The 17,131-nt window shown below is 38.0% G+C and overlaps 2 protein-coding genes across 3 annotated transcripts in view; one reads left to right on the plus strand and one right to left on the minus strand.

Moving 5' to 3' along the window:
- Positions 1-17,131, plus strand: part of Mp (collagen XV/XVIII-type protein multiplexin) — a 480,457-nt gene that overhangs the window by 81,398 nt on the left and 381,928 nt on the right. The window lies entirely within an intron of this gene.
- Positions 2,697-17,131, minus strand: part of LOC139773702 (tRNA dimethylallyltransferase) — a 70,374-nt gene continuing 55,939 nt past the window's right edge. The window contains exons 5-9 of one of the 2 annotated variants that reach the window (XM_071708359.1): positions 14,937-15,049; positions 4,694-4,790; positions 3,924-4,037; positions 3,567-3,752; positions 2,697-2,983 (exon numbers count right to left, since the gene is read on the minus strand). In XM_071708359.1, the coding sequence (XP_071564460.1) occupies positions 2,846-2,983; positions 3,567-3,752; positions 3,924-4,037; positions 4,694-4,790; positions 14,937-15,049 (648 nt within the window). In that variant the 3' untranslated portion in view covers positions 2,697-2,845. Of the gene's footprint in view, positions 2,984-3,566; positions 3,753-3,923; positions 4,038-4,693; positions 4,791-14,936; positions 15,053-17,131 lie in introns of both variants that reach the window. The other variant, XM_071708357.1, reaches the window with a different exon arrangement.

Raw genomic sequence — 17,131 nt, forward strand, 5'->3', positions numbered from 1 at the left:
TTATCTACTTCGATCGACTTATCGGAGCATATCGCATAATTATCGCATATTAGCGGATCAGCGCCGCGGAAAAGTACGTCAACGATAAGAATCGCACGTCAGAAGGGCAATGACTCATGAAGCGGCGGGCAAATGTGAAGCTGGTTGTCCAGCTGGCACGTAAGTACCCGCACATGTTCCCGTCAGGTGCACATGACAACGCGGGAATTCGTTCGTCGAAAGAAAAATTTAAACGGATAAAAATTTACAAGAAATTTTTCGAAATAAATATTTTAGATAGTAATCATGCGATAAATTCATTGACGTATGCGGAAGATCAATTATTGTCTTTAGAGTAATTTAAGAAACGTAAATTATTATAATGGATCGTAATAGCGAGCGCGAGCGGCATGTCGTTCATTATTAGTATGATTTATCATGTGATTAGCAAAAGGAGGAACAGGATGATTAACTTAACGATCCATTTCAGAACGCCGCGATTCCTTTTGTGCCGTAACTTTGTGACTCACGCATCGTGTGAGACTACAGTCGAGTCATTATTCTCTGTAACAGTGACCTTACTAGTGCGCACCTTTGTGCAAAATCGAATCTGTTATAGCACTTCGATGCCTGCCACGCCAGCTTTTTGTTCCAATTTGTGCAACTATAGAATTTCACTCTCAGCGCCGAGAAATATCAAAGAGAAATATCCAAATGAAATGCCGACGATCTCTGTTCACGTTAACGCAACTGTTGATAGCTTCGCGAAAACAATTTCACCGCGCGATTATTTTATTCCTCGCGTACGTGACGAAGACGCATTCCGGAATGTTTAGTTTTTCGTTCCACTCGGTTGTTGGGAAAATATTTAGTCCGGACGGAAATCTTCGGCGGAAATCTGCGATTGCTAGACTTTCGCTGAGCTGCGAAAGATTCGCTTTCAAAGATCCGCGTACTGTTTGCGAGCCGAGGAAGATGAAGAAAGAACCAGTCGCTTCCTACTCGAAAGTGCTTCGCCGACGTGCATAAGCGACCTGCCTTAATGCAACGTGCATATGTAATAGCGATTAGTGCGTGCCGGGGTACAATGACTCGGTAAACGGCGAACTGCACGCAACCGATGCATGCGTCTTCTCGAACGTACGTCGCGTGACAGCATATATTAAAATAAAAACATTATACTGGTGTGTATTTTCTCGTATTTACGATATGGCATCAGTAAACCCGATAGCAATAAAAAACGTAGATCTATCGCGTTTTAAGGTAAAGATCTATACGAGTTGAGAATCCTTGAAATCATGAAAATCTTATTTATTTAAAAAAAAATTTCCAAGTTTAATTATTGATATCTAGTAATTTTATTTTATTTTATCTCGTCTTATCACAAATAGCGCCGATAACATACGATCGTTATGAAACACTACCTTCAGCTGTATACGAAATCTAATTTATATATATATATATCAAGATTCCGCAGTGCTTTAATCATGACATTTGTGAACGATTGTTATTGTAACGGTTCTACGCTTTTCGCGGTTATTATTATTAGAAAAGCGGAAGAAACTCATCCGCGTGAATTAATTTCACTCTAACGGTTGAAAGAGCATCCTTTCGCATTTCAACGTAGTACAATCGAAGCAGCGTGCATGTGGGCTGTATTGTACTCCTGGTCGTATTGTTCGTCTGATGCACGGATAACTAAACACAACTGACTATTCAATTACATTATGCATTTCTAATATCAGTCTCCGCACATATTCGAACCAACGCAATGCAAGGGATAATAATTTGAAAGGTATTTGTCTTACATCGTTTAATTCTTATTTATTCTACTTTATCAATCATAAAACAGAGCTATCGATTTTACGATTTACAATTATTCCGATATTTCGCAGACAGATATTTATACTCGTTTTGACCGACTTTTTACTCTTCAGCAGTCTTCGATCAGCTTTTATTTGATAATGATCCAATACGAATGGTCTTTAATAATATCTTGGTGACTTACTTTATTATTGACTCTCGCTCGGTGTCTTATCTTATGTTGGTCAGTATCTCGTCGACTCTTAGAAATCCAGAGAATATTAAATTGTGATGTTTTGGAGTTGTCTAACAAGGAGAACCTAGATCAGAAATCTTATTTGAAATTTTACATATACACATATAAGTGTGGCAAATAACAAATTTATAAATTTTTAGTCGATAGCTAAAAATTAAACTTTCGGCTTTCGTCGCTATATCTTCAAGTATTCATTCGAATATAAAGAAATGCTTTATATTAAAGTTTTTATGATAAAAAAACATGTTTATTTAATAACACTAGTAATATTTTTAAAACCCTATCTCTTATATAAAAGAATATCTTTTATATTATAAAATGAAAATATTTTTGTCCTAAATAAATTTATCAGACTCTGTATAATATAATTTTTATAATTTTAAACAAAAAATGTTTTATAAAAGATAATTTTTAGATGTTTTAAAAACGTTTTTTTAAACGTAGAAAAATATCAAAGATGTCTGATTTGAAACATTTCTTAGATACATCGTACGAAATAATTTCTTACAGTCAGTCGGTTTGTAAATACCATCAAGAAGTAAGTTACTAACTAGAGACATGGCAGAAATCTGTTGTATCAGTAACTAATAAGCAAATTAGCAACTGCTAACAATGTTAATTCCTATTTGCCTATAGAGGGTAATGAAGGTTCGTCAGATTAGAAAAAACAACTTTATTTGTTAAAAATTATTTACATGATTATTAGTAAAATACAATGCAGATAATCACAGTTTCAATGGCTTAATATAAACGCTAGAACGAATGTTCGTGCAATGTCACAACGAATACTGATGAAACTGATATTTGTCACGAGCTAATCAGTTGACTTTCTTGGGATTGCGCATCTTCAGTTATTTTTTCCTTCTTTTTCAAGACTTTCATGTGTTTTGCGCCTTTCAAGTGAGCCTGCCATTGATGCTCTTCGATAAATACTCTCTCACATACCTAATCAACAAAAGAGATCTTTTATTTTGGGATATAGAAGCATTTGACACAATTTTATTGAAAAGATATTGACAAAGCTTGAATCGCATAAGTCAATTTTCGATTATTCACAACTTAACATAAATTTAAATAATTAAATCTTTATACTATTTGCGCAATGTAATGTGTTGAGTGTAAAATAAAGCAAAACAGTTTCATGAAGCTAATATTATAAAAGTATTACGTTTAAACAATTATATATAATGTATATAAAATTTTATTTCGATCGCATCAGAGTAATCGCACCCACAGAAAAGATTTCTAGATACAATACTATTAGGATCGAAATAGGGCCAATCATATTTAGTATTGAAAGAAGAATATTTTAATCTTAAATAGAGGAATTCTTAAATCTAGAATAAAATAATCTTGATGCTATCCCTCTAATTTTCTCAGAATTATTCTAGATTTAAGAATTCCTCTATTTAAGATTAAAATATTTTCTTTCAATACTAAATATGATTGGCCCTATTTCGATCCTAATAGTATTGTATCTAGAAATCTTTTCTAAGAGTGCGATTAGGGTCACTTCTTTATTAATTACCTTGCAATAGTTACATATATTTGTACTACTATCGGTGGTCTTTTGGTTCCCGAAATTCTCGTTTAGTGGTCGCTGTTCGGGTTTTGCGCCGTGCAATATTGCGGAAATGATTGCTGCCGCAGGTTCTAAGACGCGACTGTCCCAATTTGTCACGTCGGTGCAATCTAAAGAATAAACAGGGGGAACCTCGAAAAAAGCAAAGTGGTCGTATGATTTATACTTTACTCAATTTAGTTACTTATGTATTCCGTGGGGAAAAAATAATTTACACGGCAAAAATTGAGTTATTTCAATCAAATTGCTAATTACAATATAAACAAGTATATCGTTAATGATGAGGCGAGGTAAATGAATTACCTGTCGATCACCACGCCGAATCAGTCTGTTCATCACCCATTTATCTTGCCTCTTTGCGTATCTCCTAGTGACGAGTTTTAAATCATCGATTCCTTGTTGCAGTAATTTTTTCCCCTGTATAAATTTAGTCAGATATCGATCTCTCACTTAAAAATTGATAGTTACATGTCTCAAACGTAAAACAGAGATTTTTGGACAATAATACAATTCTTTTCTGTTCTTCGCGCGCAACTTTACTTGTATTAATAATTTTACCATGTAAAGTCGAGTAATAAAAAAAATTGTGCGTGAAAATTTTATATAAAAAATATCATTCGCGTCACACGTTCAAGATGTAAAATAGTAATTTGTCTGCTGTTCTTATTTAACTTTCGCTGAAATGCGATATATCTCTCTTCTTCTCCCGTTCGTCCCTTTTTCATCTCTTTTCTTATAATTGCACCGGAGGTACAATTTCGTCGAGCCGTCGGGATCGATAGCTTTTGATAACTCTTGCGAATGGTTTTTGTCGCGATATTAAAATCGGAGAAATTCGTAAAAATCCATCGTACAACCGTGAGAGTACTGTGCAACGAAAGGAGTAAAAACGACGAGAGAAGAACCGCAGACGGAGATACCGCGATACGACCGCGAGGTAGACTACGTTCCCAGTCGCGCGGTGCATTTTAACGGCAGAAAAATAACCGGGGTACCAGCTGCTGAGGCGAACGGCAAACGCGGCTACGCGGACGTAGCTCGTATCGATGAACCATCTCATGCTCGTTGCTTACCTTCTCGCTCGCGCGTTCCTCCTCGGATAGTATAAGGTAAGCGTGAAACTCCTTGAAACCAATGCTCTGGAAGATGCCTTTCGTGTAATCGGGTGACCTGGAATGTAAACATTCTCTCTTGGATCGCGCGTTCGCCGGTCTTTCCTTCCCCGTCCCTTCAACAGGGAGTTCTCAAACTCCCCCTCTCCCTCCCCCCTCTCTCTCTCTCTCTCTCTCTCTCTCTCTTTCGCCCGCTTGTCCGTCTTGCTGAAAGTGTCGCTGATGATCGATTAACCGAGATCCCTGGACCCTCAACCAGGATGTTTGCACCTGGTGTACCGAATGCGATCGTGCAATCAGAGAAATTGAGCGCGACTTTTTTGTCGATCTTTAAACGTGGACGGCCTTTTAAATTTCGGTCGTGCTTAAAGTCCATTTAAGGGATATATTTACGGTTTAATTTCAGCGAAATATGTAAAGCGCTTATAAGCTATAAAAGAGAGAAAGAGAGAGAGAGAGAGAGAGCGAGGAAACAGATTATATTTAATAACAATGTACCGTAAATAAAATTATGTTGGAGCAACGTATGGATATTTTACATCGTATAACAATCGTTTCAAGTAAAAAAAAAACCGAAGTCCGACATCAATGAAATCAATCAGCAAGCAATGTAAATTTAGTCAAAATAACAAAAAACCAAAATTATCTAATTATTTTCATGCATAATTACATTCAATGATACTATAGAATTCTTTTTCACACATATAACATTACAAGTTTTAATAAAATGTATTTGAAAAGTTGTGCTTGCAAATTAAAGAAAAGAAAAATATATAACGGTCTGTCTGAGTCTAAAATTAATTGCAGAATTACTCGGTTTGCAGAATTACAACGAGATAAACTATATATCGCTCCGATAACGTTAAATGAAGAATTTTAAGCTTCTTAGGATTTCGATAGCGTAACGAATTGCGTAACGCCATGCGTCGCATATAGCAGAGGAAGTGCAAAGATAACGCTGATAAGGATTTTTATTTGCAGACATGGTCATCATATATTGCAATTATGTATAATTTAAAGTATGATATCATTCAAAATTTCCGTGCGTATCTGTATGCGTTTGCGTTAAGTGAAGTTCGATTAAAAATTGCCCACTAAAAGAATCGGCATTGAAGCAAGATATGAATTAATCGGGCGAAGCGCTCGCGATGTCATTGGGTTGAAAAAGTGACTGCAAAAGCTTACCGTCTAATACTAGCAGGGTACGATTTTTATTTTATTTTCTTATCGCATAACGTTATAGAGTCATCTTAAAATAAAGTCTGATTCTGAAAAGATGCCGATCTCCCGTCATTCAGTAACAAGCTCGTTACTAAAAATTCGGTGTTAATTAACGTCGCTTTACAAAAAAATATTCCGAGTTGACGCAAGTTTAACATAGATAAACACGTTGCTGGTTGATTTACCGTCCATTCAAACGCATCCCAGCTCAGGGACTGGCAATATGGGCGCGTACGCTTCGATTTCGTGCGAATCTTATCACACGCGTCCGATTAGCAATCGCGAGACGACCTCGCTCGACGTAACGCCGACTTACATACGGCGGGAAAAAGCCGGCGCTATCGCAGGCACGACTCACTGATTTCGCACATGTGTCAATGCCAAATGCATGTTGGCGCGGAGGAATCGGATCCACGGCGCGCGGCGCCGCGCGCCGCGCGTGTGAGTTTTGTTCCGAATGCAAATTCTCAAGCATCGGGATGTCGACCGCAAGACAGTGCAAATAAAGGATAAGTCAAGCCTGAGATAATTTATTCCTTTCGAACATTAAATACCGATATTTCTTTTGACTGTCTCCTATTGACACAGCATATTCGCAGCTTCTATATTTGTACTTTCTGTAGTTAGTAATTCATACGCAAACTTGCTTCGTGATAACAAGTTTTAAACTTTCTGCGAATTTTTAATAATCTCATTCATTTTCATAACAACGTAAGTACTAAATTCGCTGAAAGTATGAAAATAATCGTATAAAAATAGAAAAAAGACAAGTAAAAATAAGAATAAGCATATAAAATAACACGATTTGATAGTTAATGAAATATCGAGTTTTCGGTTCAACATTTTTATCATGATATTATCAATTACCATATATTAATTGTTATTAAATATTCTCTTTTTATGATATATTAGTACATAAATACGTTATCGGAGAAAGTAGCATTATTCATTTCAAGATTTTAATGTTATTTATAAGATCTTGGTTCAGCCAAGAAAAATAATTAGGCTGGCTTTCCTATTCGTAAGTAACTGTCAGCATTTCTGCTCGAAACGAATATAATAATGATAATAATAAAGCATTGATAATAGCCATGATGATATTTAACGACGGAGACCATGGTCCGCAACTGGTAGCAGCAATGATAGCACTTGTGCGTCAGTAACAGTACTAGAGCTTGTGATTAAGATAACGACAGAGTGTCAGCAATCAGCGTCGCGCGAATACGTAACCGCTCTAAAATATTTTTACAACCTGTTGCCAGGCAGCCATTACACGCCGCACGTCGCGCGGTATTACATTTTCTCCACCGCGTAATGTAGAGTTAACGCGGGTTACCGCGAGAAGGAGAGAGATAATCGGCCGCTATTGCCAGGATTTATGGTCTTCGTGAAACAGTAGCATGCTATCTTTCCTCCTGTGCGCACATTTCTGCTCATTTGACATCTACCGCGACCAAAGCGGTTGAATGCAAGTGACAATGTGTCGTGAACAAAAATAAAATGCATCGTAAACAAAAAAGCTCTCAGCTTATTTTAATCTTTTGCAAAAATCGTTTAATGTATGCGCATGAACGTGCAGATGAAAGTCGGCGATACTATAAAAGTCTGTCGATAAACTTTCACCGATAGATTTTTTGAACTGAGTTCAACCGAGAAGGAATTAAAACATTGGTTATGCAACTTGCTAATCGAACATTGTGCAGTCTCTATCTTGCAAATTATTTCTCGAAGAATCTTCTCTAATATATTTTTTATATCTTTTATCTTTTATCTGTCCAATTTGTTGAATTTGTTTCTTCAAATGTTTTAATATACGGGTGCAAATTTTACAATAAAACCAATATTCGACAGGAAGATAAGGATTTCCACGCGCTTGTCGTAGTGTGACGTATTCAACAATCTTCCAATTTTTCAATCCAAGGTTGAAAGATTTACATTGATGCCTCGCGACAGTCACTTCTCGATAATAAGATTATGTATGTTACATTGCACGCGATTGCACGATTAATGGTATCATTGCGAGTTAATAGAGCGTAATATAATGGCGTTTAATTTTTTTAACATACGATCGACATCCAATAAAATCGTCCATCCTTATTCTAATCGCTTCTTTCACGATTGCAATCAACCGGCCACTTGAACAAAACATGCTGCTCATCTCGTTTGCGGAACTGCGCGAATTAAAAAATCTAATCTTCTAATCTTCGATCGCCGTTTATCCGTTGAGCGTATCTTTGTTGATATAATTGAAATTAATTAGGCATCTATAGCAAATTTATGTGCGATCAAATCGCAGAGCAGTTAATTACCGTAAAAAGTATAGTCTTTTTGACAGAGATGTTAAAGTAAAAGAAATATATCTATATATACATCTCTTTAAGTAAATCTTTAAAGATTTGTCGAACGTACAACGTATAAATTGGCAGTGATTGACAGGATAATCAGTGATATATCATGATAAGTCCACGTGCCATTTTCATCGGAATGTTATCTAACCTATCAAGAGTATATACCGTAATTGACAGACGTAATTAAATCTATAATATGCGCAGGAAACGTTTAATTTCCATTTACGTAAATGACAAACTCAATTTTGATTATTACTCGTAATTTATCGAAGAGATCGAGAGATGCTCTCTATATTATTTAATAACTATGCGAAATATTATCTAACTTCTGCAAATATTATTTTTGCATCGATAAAATATCAATGGTATATTACAGAATATAAATATTTCTCAGGATATCCGTCCGCTCTTGGTAAGATATATGTCAACTTCATGGCTAAAGTAAATAGTATTTATCAGTGAAGCTCTGACCGAATATCTAAAATATACCTGAGTTTCCAATAATGATGCGTAATGTCGATAAAACGGGCGAAATGCTGCTTCATATTTGAGTTACGCTTATTTCATGTTTCGGTTCAATCGATATCGGTCAATAATTGATTGTCGTAAAGGGCATAAGATTAAGCTAATATTAAAAGATTAAAATCAATTAGAAATCGATCAATTATACATCTATCCTATCTTGTTACAAATCGAAGATTTATCTATTCATATAGGATTTATCTATTCCCTCTGGTAATGTTACCTCACTTATCATTAACGATATTTCTAAACTAGATTTATAGTGTAACATATATGATGAGGTGCGATAAGATGTTCGTCTGTACCTACTTTACGAAATTGTGTCAACAATTCACTTTATCGTAAAAATATTTCCATTATTACATTGCAACAAATATTGATATCCTATATATTCGGTAATTAAATGACACGAACGAAAACCACCGCGACATTCCTCCTGCATGTAATTTTGTATTGTTCATGAGTGAGAGAGAAAAAGGAATTAATAGGCGTATAATGTGTGAATGCATCAGGAACTCATTTCTTCCTACATGATAACATACATGGGAATTATATGTTTCTCGTACACTATGCAATGTGGCATATTTGTAAAATCTCGACATGCATTTATTATTTTTTATTATCTTTATATAATTATCATCAAGGGCAGTTATTTATATTTTTATTAATTTATTATTCCGAGAAGCATTTTAAGTCAATTGGCAATCGTGTCGATATTTTCGGCCTTTAATCGGCCCTCTTTTCGAGCTCTTCTCTCGATTCAGCTCAACACCAGCTTCGCCAACGTTGTAAGCGCCGTAGCGACAGCAACTGCAAAGTGCACACCGCCGGTGTCGATTTACATCGCCGTCGCAGCGGATGCACCGTCGCGCCATGTGCACGTATAACTATACGCGGGTAGCCGGTTAATATAATTAATGATAATGGTCGAGCGATATATTATAAGCATTGATCGCGACAAGGCATACCCGTACCGATAAGAATTTATCCACCAGCTGGGAAAATCGAGCGATATCGAGTCGTGAGCGGGCGAACAGACGCGGAGAAAAATTGCGAGGGACGAGGGAACTGTACACAGCTGTGACGAACTAGACGAGAAAACGTGTTCGCAGTTGAGACTGATTGAACCCACCTATCTATCGCCTGATGGTTCTGTATCTAATCTATGTACATCGACTGACTCTGCCTACAATAAGAGGACCGATAAGAGGAACGTCGCACGCGAACGCGATCGACCGCGCCTTCCAGCGGGAAAGGATCGCCGAAGCGATTCGTTCCGATGCTCGTCTCGCATGACTCCTCCCGGTCATACCGGTTGGAAGAGCCGCGGCCAACTTTATTAACAGTGGAAAAAAAACAAAGAAAAATTACGTCTCGCTACGCGTCATAGGCTTTGAAATAAACAGCCAAATGTAAATGCGAAAAATAAACAACTAAACCACAAGTTTTATTTCTAACTCGACTACGGGTGGCGTGTGCATAAAATGTGTTTTATTTTGCAGTATAATGTTCATTCATGATTAGGTTTAATATATTCTACGTACTCTACGGGTTTATATATCACACTTACCGAGTAGCGATAACACTTGCTGTCAAACGCGCGCGACGATATCAATTAATCGTCTAATTAATTCTACTACCGGGAAGGAAATCTGGCTGTTGCAGCGGTTGCTCTGATATGGCTGATACCTTCTTGCCCATGCTATTTCGCTACTTTTTTTTCGTTACGATTCTATCTGCGCCGCGCAGATCACGGTGCTATTTCGCAACCTGCAAATCGGAGACAGCTCGAGGCTGGCCGCTCATCCGTGTGTACGCGAATGAGATACAAGCGAACGTGGTCCGGCAATAAACGCGAGCGTGACCGATGCCCCTCTATTTGCATTGCACGACTTTCCCGCTATAACAAAGATCTCGGTGAACGAAGAGAGCGCTGAATCGGCGTAAAGCTGTCGCCTGTCAGATAGAAATGACCGGACAACGGATTCGCGAGTGATCATCGATTGTTGATTTATTTCGAGAGTAGCGTGAATATTTGGAAGCAGGGAGCCGTAAAATAGAATTACGCGAAAGGAGGAATAACTTGGCGTGAGAGAATCGAGAAAATTTCTGCAACGCTGTTTTGCAAGAAGCAGCGAGAATTAAACGACAGTAATCTGTAACAATCGCTTACTCTACTCTTACATTAAATGGTAAACTAGAATATGTGATCATACTTTCGAGCCACTTATATTAGAACTGTATTACATTATTGTGATTCCTAGGGAGATCATTTTTAGGGTATAAATTTTATTTAGCTATTATTAATGGATTATATTTAGGGTATAAATTAAAACTCGATTCTGTTCTATCAGAACTTGATTTCATTTGCAAACTAATATTCAAAAATCTTGTTCAAATATGTAAATAGGTCGCAAATCAATATTCTCTCTATTCCACCTACATTCATCGTGTTTCAAACACAGAACTGGGCCACTTACAAATTAATTTCATCCGCTACATCAATTTCGGAACATTCTGAGGTGAGGAACGAATTAAGAACGATCAATCAACATCGCACAGTCGACAAACTTCGCGGATATTATCGCGTGCTAATAACAATGGGTTTCTTTCGCGTTTATCTTCCTCGCGAGGGCAGCGCGCGAACGATAAGCAAAATATTTCGCGGCGGCCATCGGATTCTCGCGGAATTCGATGACGCGGTGTAAATACCTAGTCGGATCTTTCTCTCTCTCGCGGCGTGGAACACGGCAAGTAAACCGAAGATCGCGGCCCGCGACCGACCGCGGAGTTCGTGATTTAATGAGTTGCTTTGCTCGCGTGCGAGCAACTTTAAATTACTCCGTAAAGTAACAAAACTTAACGAGTAACTTGTGTGTGTAAAATGTACAACGCTTTGATATTTTTGCGTAATATTAATTAACGCTGCTGCATAGATAAAGCATTCGTGAGAAACTTTCCGACGTTGTGAAATAACAATTTTATTGATATTAAATTGGCAATCAATATCAACCTAATTAAATCACTTTGAGAGACCTTTCTCTTTTATTACATAAATGTCATTATATCTTCTAGATAAAAGTTATTAAGAAACAGGATGTGGAAGATTTAACTTGCATATTCATGTAAGAAGCATCACACAAAAATGTGCTATATACGTTGGACAAAAATGTGCAGTATATGTATAATGTGACACACGATGCGCAAAGTGGTAACGTTACACTGTCGCGCGATACGCGTTACTTCCCATTCCTTTCTAGGAAAAGACAACGGCAGGTTCCGTTCGTGCAAGTTCGTCAAGTATGCGAGCTGGATTAAATAATCGTACTGGAAATCACGAATCACTTCCTCTCTGAGAGAGTTTACGTCTCTCGGCCGGTTCAGGTTGATCGAAGAAATTTTCGCGCTTCTAGTTTGTATTCCGTATCCTATTCTGCATTCGTGTGTTACGGCGTTTATTTTTGCAAACGCCTGTGCAAACAATTTTAAGTCCGCTGGACCATAAAAATACCGCACAACTTTTTGCGCGTTCCGCGAATAGTTACACGTAAACTCGAAGTTAACTAATGTCTTTTCTGATCGCTCGCGATTTCTTACCGACTTCTGGCTTGCGGTCAAGGAAGTTCGCCGATTTTCTTCCGCGACTGAACTTCTGCCACGCTATTATTTATCACCCGTGGCGCACTGCTACGAAAGATCGCGATAAAATAAAATAATTAGTTTCCAGACCGCACTTTCTTCGCAGTTCCTCTCCCGAACCGAGCTGTCCGTAATCAAAGCGCGCGATATTTTCTCTATGCTCCCCGTACTACTCGTTGTACTTTCTCGTGATTTACTACCTGTCACGTCTGATCAATAATCTCGTTCGTAATAAAATAATTTACAATTACCGCTATTATCTACGCTCTATCGCCCACATCATTTATCTCTGCAATCGATAGTTCTATGTTCTCCGTACTCCGAATATATCCATCACGCTCGTGATTAACTTGAATTGAATCACTTGAACTGCCCGCTTCGCAAACATAATGTTTAATTTTGGTATTCTCGAATCTCTCTCGCTCGTCCCACGTGAGCCAAACTGTAATTTTTCCGCCAAACACACTCGCCCGTGAGTCGAGTTCGATCGCGTATTTACCTTTGAGTTAGTCACGCGTTTGTACACAAGAAGTACGCGCGTCCTAACATCAGTCGTATCGCTAATTGCGTCTTTCAATTACCACGGTTCGTCGAGTAATTAGCATTCCACGCTATGGTGTACTCGCGTTTCCGAGACGGCGAAAACCCGGAGTCAGTTCAGCTTATGGGAAACCGCGTCTCAGTCATTTAACCACCTTCCTTCTCTGTGAAGGACCAGGGGACTAGAGGCAGGGAAAAGGAAGACGGCAGCTCATTAGACGGTGATTAATTTTCGGCTCGTCCCTACGCGCACGTAATCGCGCGCCCATACTTTTCCTCGTGGTTAGCTGCTTCCTTTATTTTCGCGCCGACATCCGGCCGCATTACGCCCGCGACTTCCGGAAGCAAGGAAAGCGAGGTGGGACGACTAAGAGGGGGCCCCATTCACTAAACATGTCTGCATTAACGGCAATACGAGTCGCCAAGCCACATGTCTCGACAGCATGCATCTATAATGCGAATTCAACGACACGCGTGTGCGCGATAAAAAAAAAATTGGCTTTTTTAATCTCCAACTATATAACTACCACGAGAAAAGCTGATGTCGCTAAAGAATGTAGCGTTGATTCCGTTTCCAAAACAAATTGCAAAATACAAAGCATCTTTTCACGATGTCAGCTACTTCTTTAGGATTTTTGTTGATACTTGAATATTTTACTTATATGTATATGCATCGCGACGTATTTCGATATAGACTTTCTTCGAGATATATATTGAGTTAACTATTAATAATTGAAATGGAAATGTACTCTAACGTAATTTAAAATTTTAAAGCATTTAGTCATTAATAATTTTTTCTCATTCGTGCTTTATTGATTCGTGCAAATCGATTATATTCTAGGTTTTTCGCTATTTAACATTACGAAGAAGTAACGCGTCTCTGACTTCTGATGATTTGACATTACTCATGTACATTACATATGCATAAGAAGAATATGCGAGGTCCCAGACTACTAATTAATAGTAATTAATCTTTTCATTTATAGATTTCTTAATCAATTCAGAGTTGATGCTCGTTTAATAAAACATTCTGTTATTGTCTTTTCTCGTTTGCTAATTAATATTTAAGTATTAGCTTATAATCAATTTGTTTCAAGTAAATATTGTAGAATCTTTATTCAATAATTAATATATATCATATAAATTCTACTTTAACAAAAGTAGAATTTATTTTATTACCAAGATCTATGGCGTAAAGTAATAAAACTTGCGTGCAGGAGTAAAAATTATCTGTATATATCTGTAAATCGCGGCACGAAATTACATTTAGAGCGTTGTGAAGGAATTTTATCAATATCTCTGAAACCAAAAAAGACGTTCGAAATTATCTCGGATGATAAATGGCACATTAAGACGGACAAAATCGAGATGTGCATCGAGAGATTTTATATATTGCGAGGAATCACATAAGCGCTACAACTTTGTATATTGATCCACTCGTTATCCTTGACGCATTTCCATTTACATTCTCCGCTTGCAATAAGGAAACTTTTATTGTATCCGCAAAGTTTCTTCAGAAAAGACAAGTTAATTAGGACATTGATTGAAATCAGTGAAATCCTGCATCAACTCACGTGCTTCGAGCGCAGCATTAATAACAATCGTTATTTAATCGTCGACCGTAGGATTTCCATCACAAATTCGACACGCATGTAATTTATATGATACCCACTTTTATAAAATGTCTGCTTTGTTATAATAAGTATCTAGTAATAAAAAAGATGGATTATAAATTAAATTCTTAACTAAAAAAATTCTATAAACATGCTCTCTGATTATAAAATATCAGCTTTAAATATCGATTTAAATATTATCTATGCACATGACCGAAAATTGAGAGAATTAAGCGGGAAAGGAGAGAGAAAAGGCGAGCAAATCCTTGAACTTGTATCGAATTCCGCGTGATGCAACAGTATGCTAAGAGGTGCACTCACGTGTTGGACTTAATCCGTTGTTCGTTGTATCCGCGATGAAAGTCAAGTAGTTCCTGCACCAAACCGGCCTCCATCATGCCGTCGACCCTGTCGTTCAGTCTTTTGTCGAGGACCTTCTGCAAGAAATTTCGAGGAAAGGAGAGGATCCCTTATTAATTAAGCATGACGACATCGACATATATTGCCCGTTAAGAAACCGTTCGGGTCGACCGCGTTTCCTAACATTTCGAGCATAGCGGTTATCGAGACTACTCCGGGCATTAAATAGTCTATCGTACGACAGCGCGAAATTTTTTTTACAATCCGCCCGAACCAAATTTATAATAAATAAACGTTTTAACGATCGGCTTTACTGCGCTAGGAATCTAGGCGAACCACGAAGAACAGCGATAACATCGCCACGGTACATCCGATATGAAGTCTTTTTTTTATGCTAATTAGATTAAACATTATGACAAAAATGAGTTTCAAAATTTACGATTCGAAATAAACTAGTGAAAATACTGCATCGTAAGTAAATCACTGAAACACAAAAATGCTCTGGTATTCGTAGAACGCCTACCCGTTCTACGATCGATACAGATAAGACAATCGTATCGATCACTATCCCTCGTTAAGATTACGATCCCATAAAGAAAAAAAAACGAATCGATATGTAAACTCAATAACGGTCCTTGCTATCGATTAACTGTTCAACGACACCGGGAATAACGCGTCCGTTCCGTTAGGAAGAAAAAAGTCCACGGTGGCCTTGGTAGCTATCCAAGGTGTTTTGCAATTGTTCCTCTTCTACATGACCTCGGTAATGGCGAAAGCGCGTTAGAAGGTGACGTGTCCTCGAGCCGGCTGACATGTGGGATTACCGACAGACCGTACGTGTCGCTCTCGGTGTCGCTGGTTTTCGAGCAGTTTTGAACCACACCATCACACACGCGGGCGATACATTAATCTGACGTACGTAATTCACGAAGAAATAGACTTTGTACTTCATCAGCGGTATACATATTCACGATGCATAGAATATCGTTGAAAGCCATCTTGCAGGTAACGACACCTGTGCTGCGCCCAAGGGCGAAAGCGTTGTTAATATATAATCGCGTGGTTCATTTCGTGTATAATCGAGTAAATAAACACCTTTCAGATTTACGAGATGGTGGTCGGCGTGAGTCAAGATGCACGACGATGCAGTTAAATGCACGCACGCGACAGCACATAAAATTCAATGTCAAATGCGGTTGTCCGGTTCTGCGGTTTAATTATCTAACATACCATAAAAGATTGGAAGAGATGAAAGCGTGTAATATGAATCAGAGAGTTGCATTAATCACGCGAACGCCGAGTTCTTATTACGCGCACCGCAATCGCGGAGGCACGAGAAGTTTAATAATAAAAGTGTTGCTTCCAATTTTAGTTTCCTGTTCCTGTAGATTTTCGCGGTGCTGAAAGACCTTGGTCAATGCCCGAGTCGAGGCCGAGCAAGTATCCTACAGAGCGTAAAGTTTAAATTAATTAAATTCCGCTTTTAGCAATCCTTACTAATGATAAAGTAATACTGATAAACGCTAATAAATAATAATAAGTGCTCGCGGGCCGAGCAGGATTAAATAATGGAAACAGTGAGATATATAGAATGCCTGCTATATAGTCGCGTCGCGGTAACGCATAACGCAAAGAGTCGAAACAGACTCGCTTGTCGTTGCTGACATAATTTCAAATGCTCGTAATTAAGTATAAGCGCTTGGCGAGCAGCTCCGATCGCGATATCGCGCGAGCCGCGAGTTTGAGCTCTGATCGACCGTTCAAAATTAGAACCGCGCGCGTATTAGAAAGTAACCGGATGGCGAAGGTTTGGTTAAAGATATCACCGACGACAAACAAAGGATATAGAGAGAGTGTGCATGTCCAAGACTTTGCTTTGCGCCATCGTGCCTTGTTAGACAAACAGGTATAATATTAGGAAGCGTTTCTCGCGCGAAGTCTTCGAGGATATTTCGACCTTTCCTTTCGGTGCCCGTCTTCGGGACGCGTCTTGCGAAATATACCTTAAAGAAAATTTAATGTATGCCCTGTCAAGTGGTAAAAATTATCGCCTTATTGGGATAATTAGGATATTGGAGTAACATACGATAAAATAGTAATCTCTACATCTAACCGTTTATTAAATAGATTTATTAGATAAGTATACGTTCATAGAT

The sequence above is a fragment of the Temnothorax nylanderi genome, unplaced genomic scaffold (genome assembly GCF_030848795.1).
Source record: "Temnothorax nylanderi isolate EJ_2023f unplaced genomic scaffold, tnyl_v1.0 TNYL_tig0066_pilon, whole genome shotgun sequence".
NCBI classification, from domain to species: domain Eukaryota; kingdom Metazoa; phylum Arthropoda; class Insecta; order Hymenoptera; family Formicidae; genus Temnothorax; species Temnothorax nylanderi.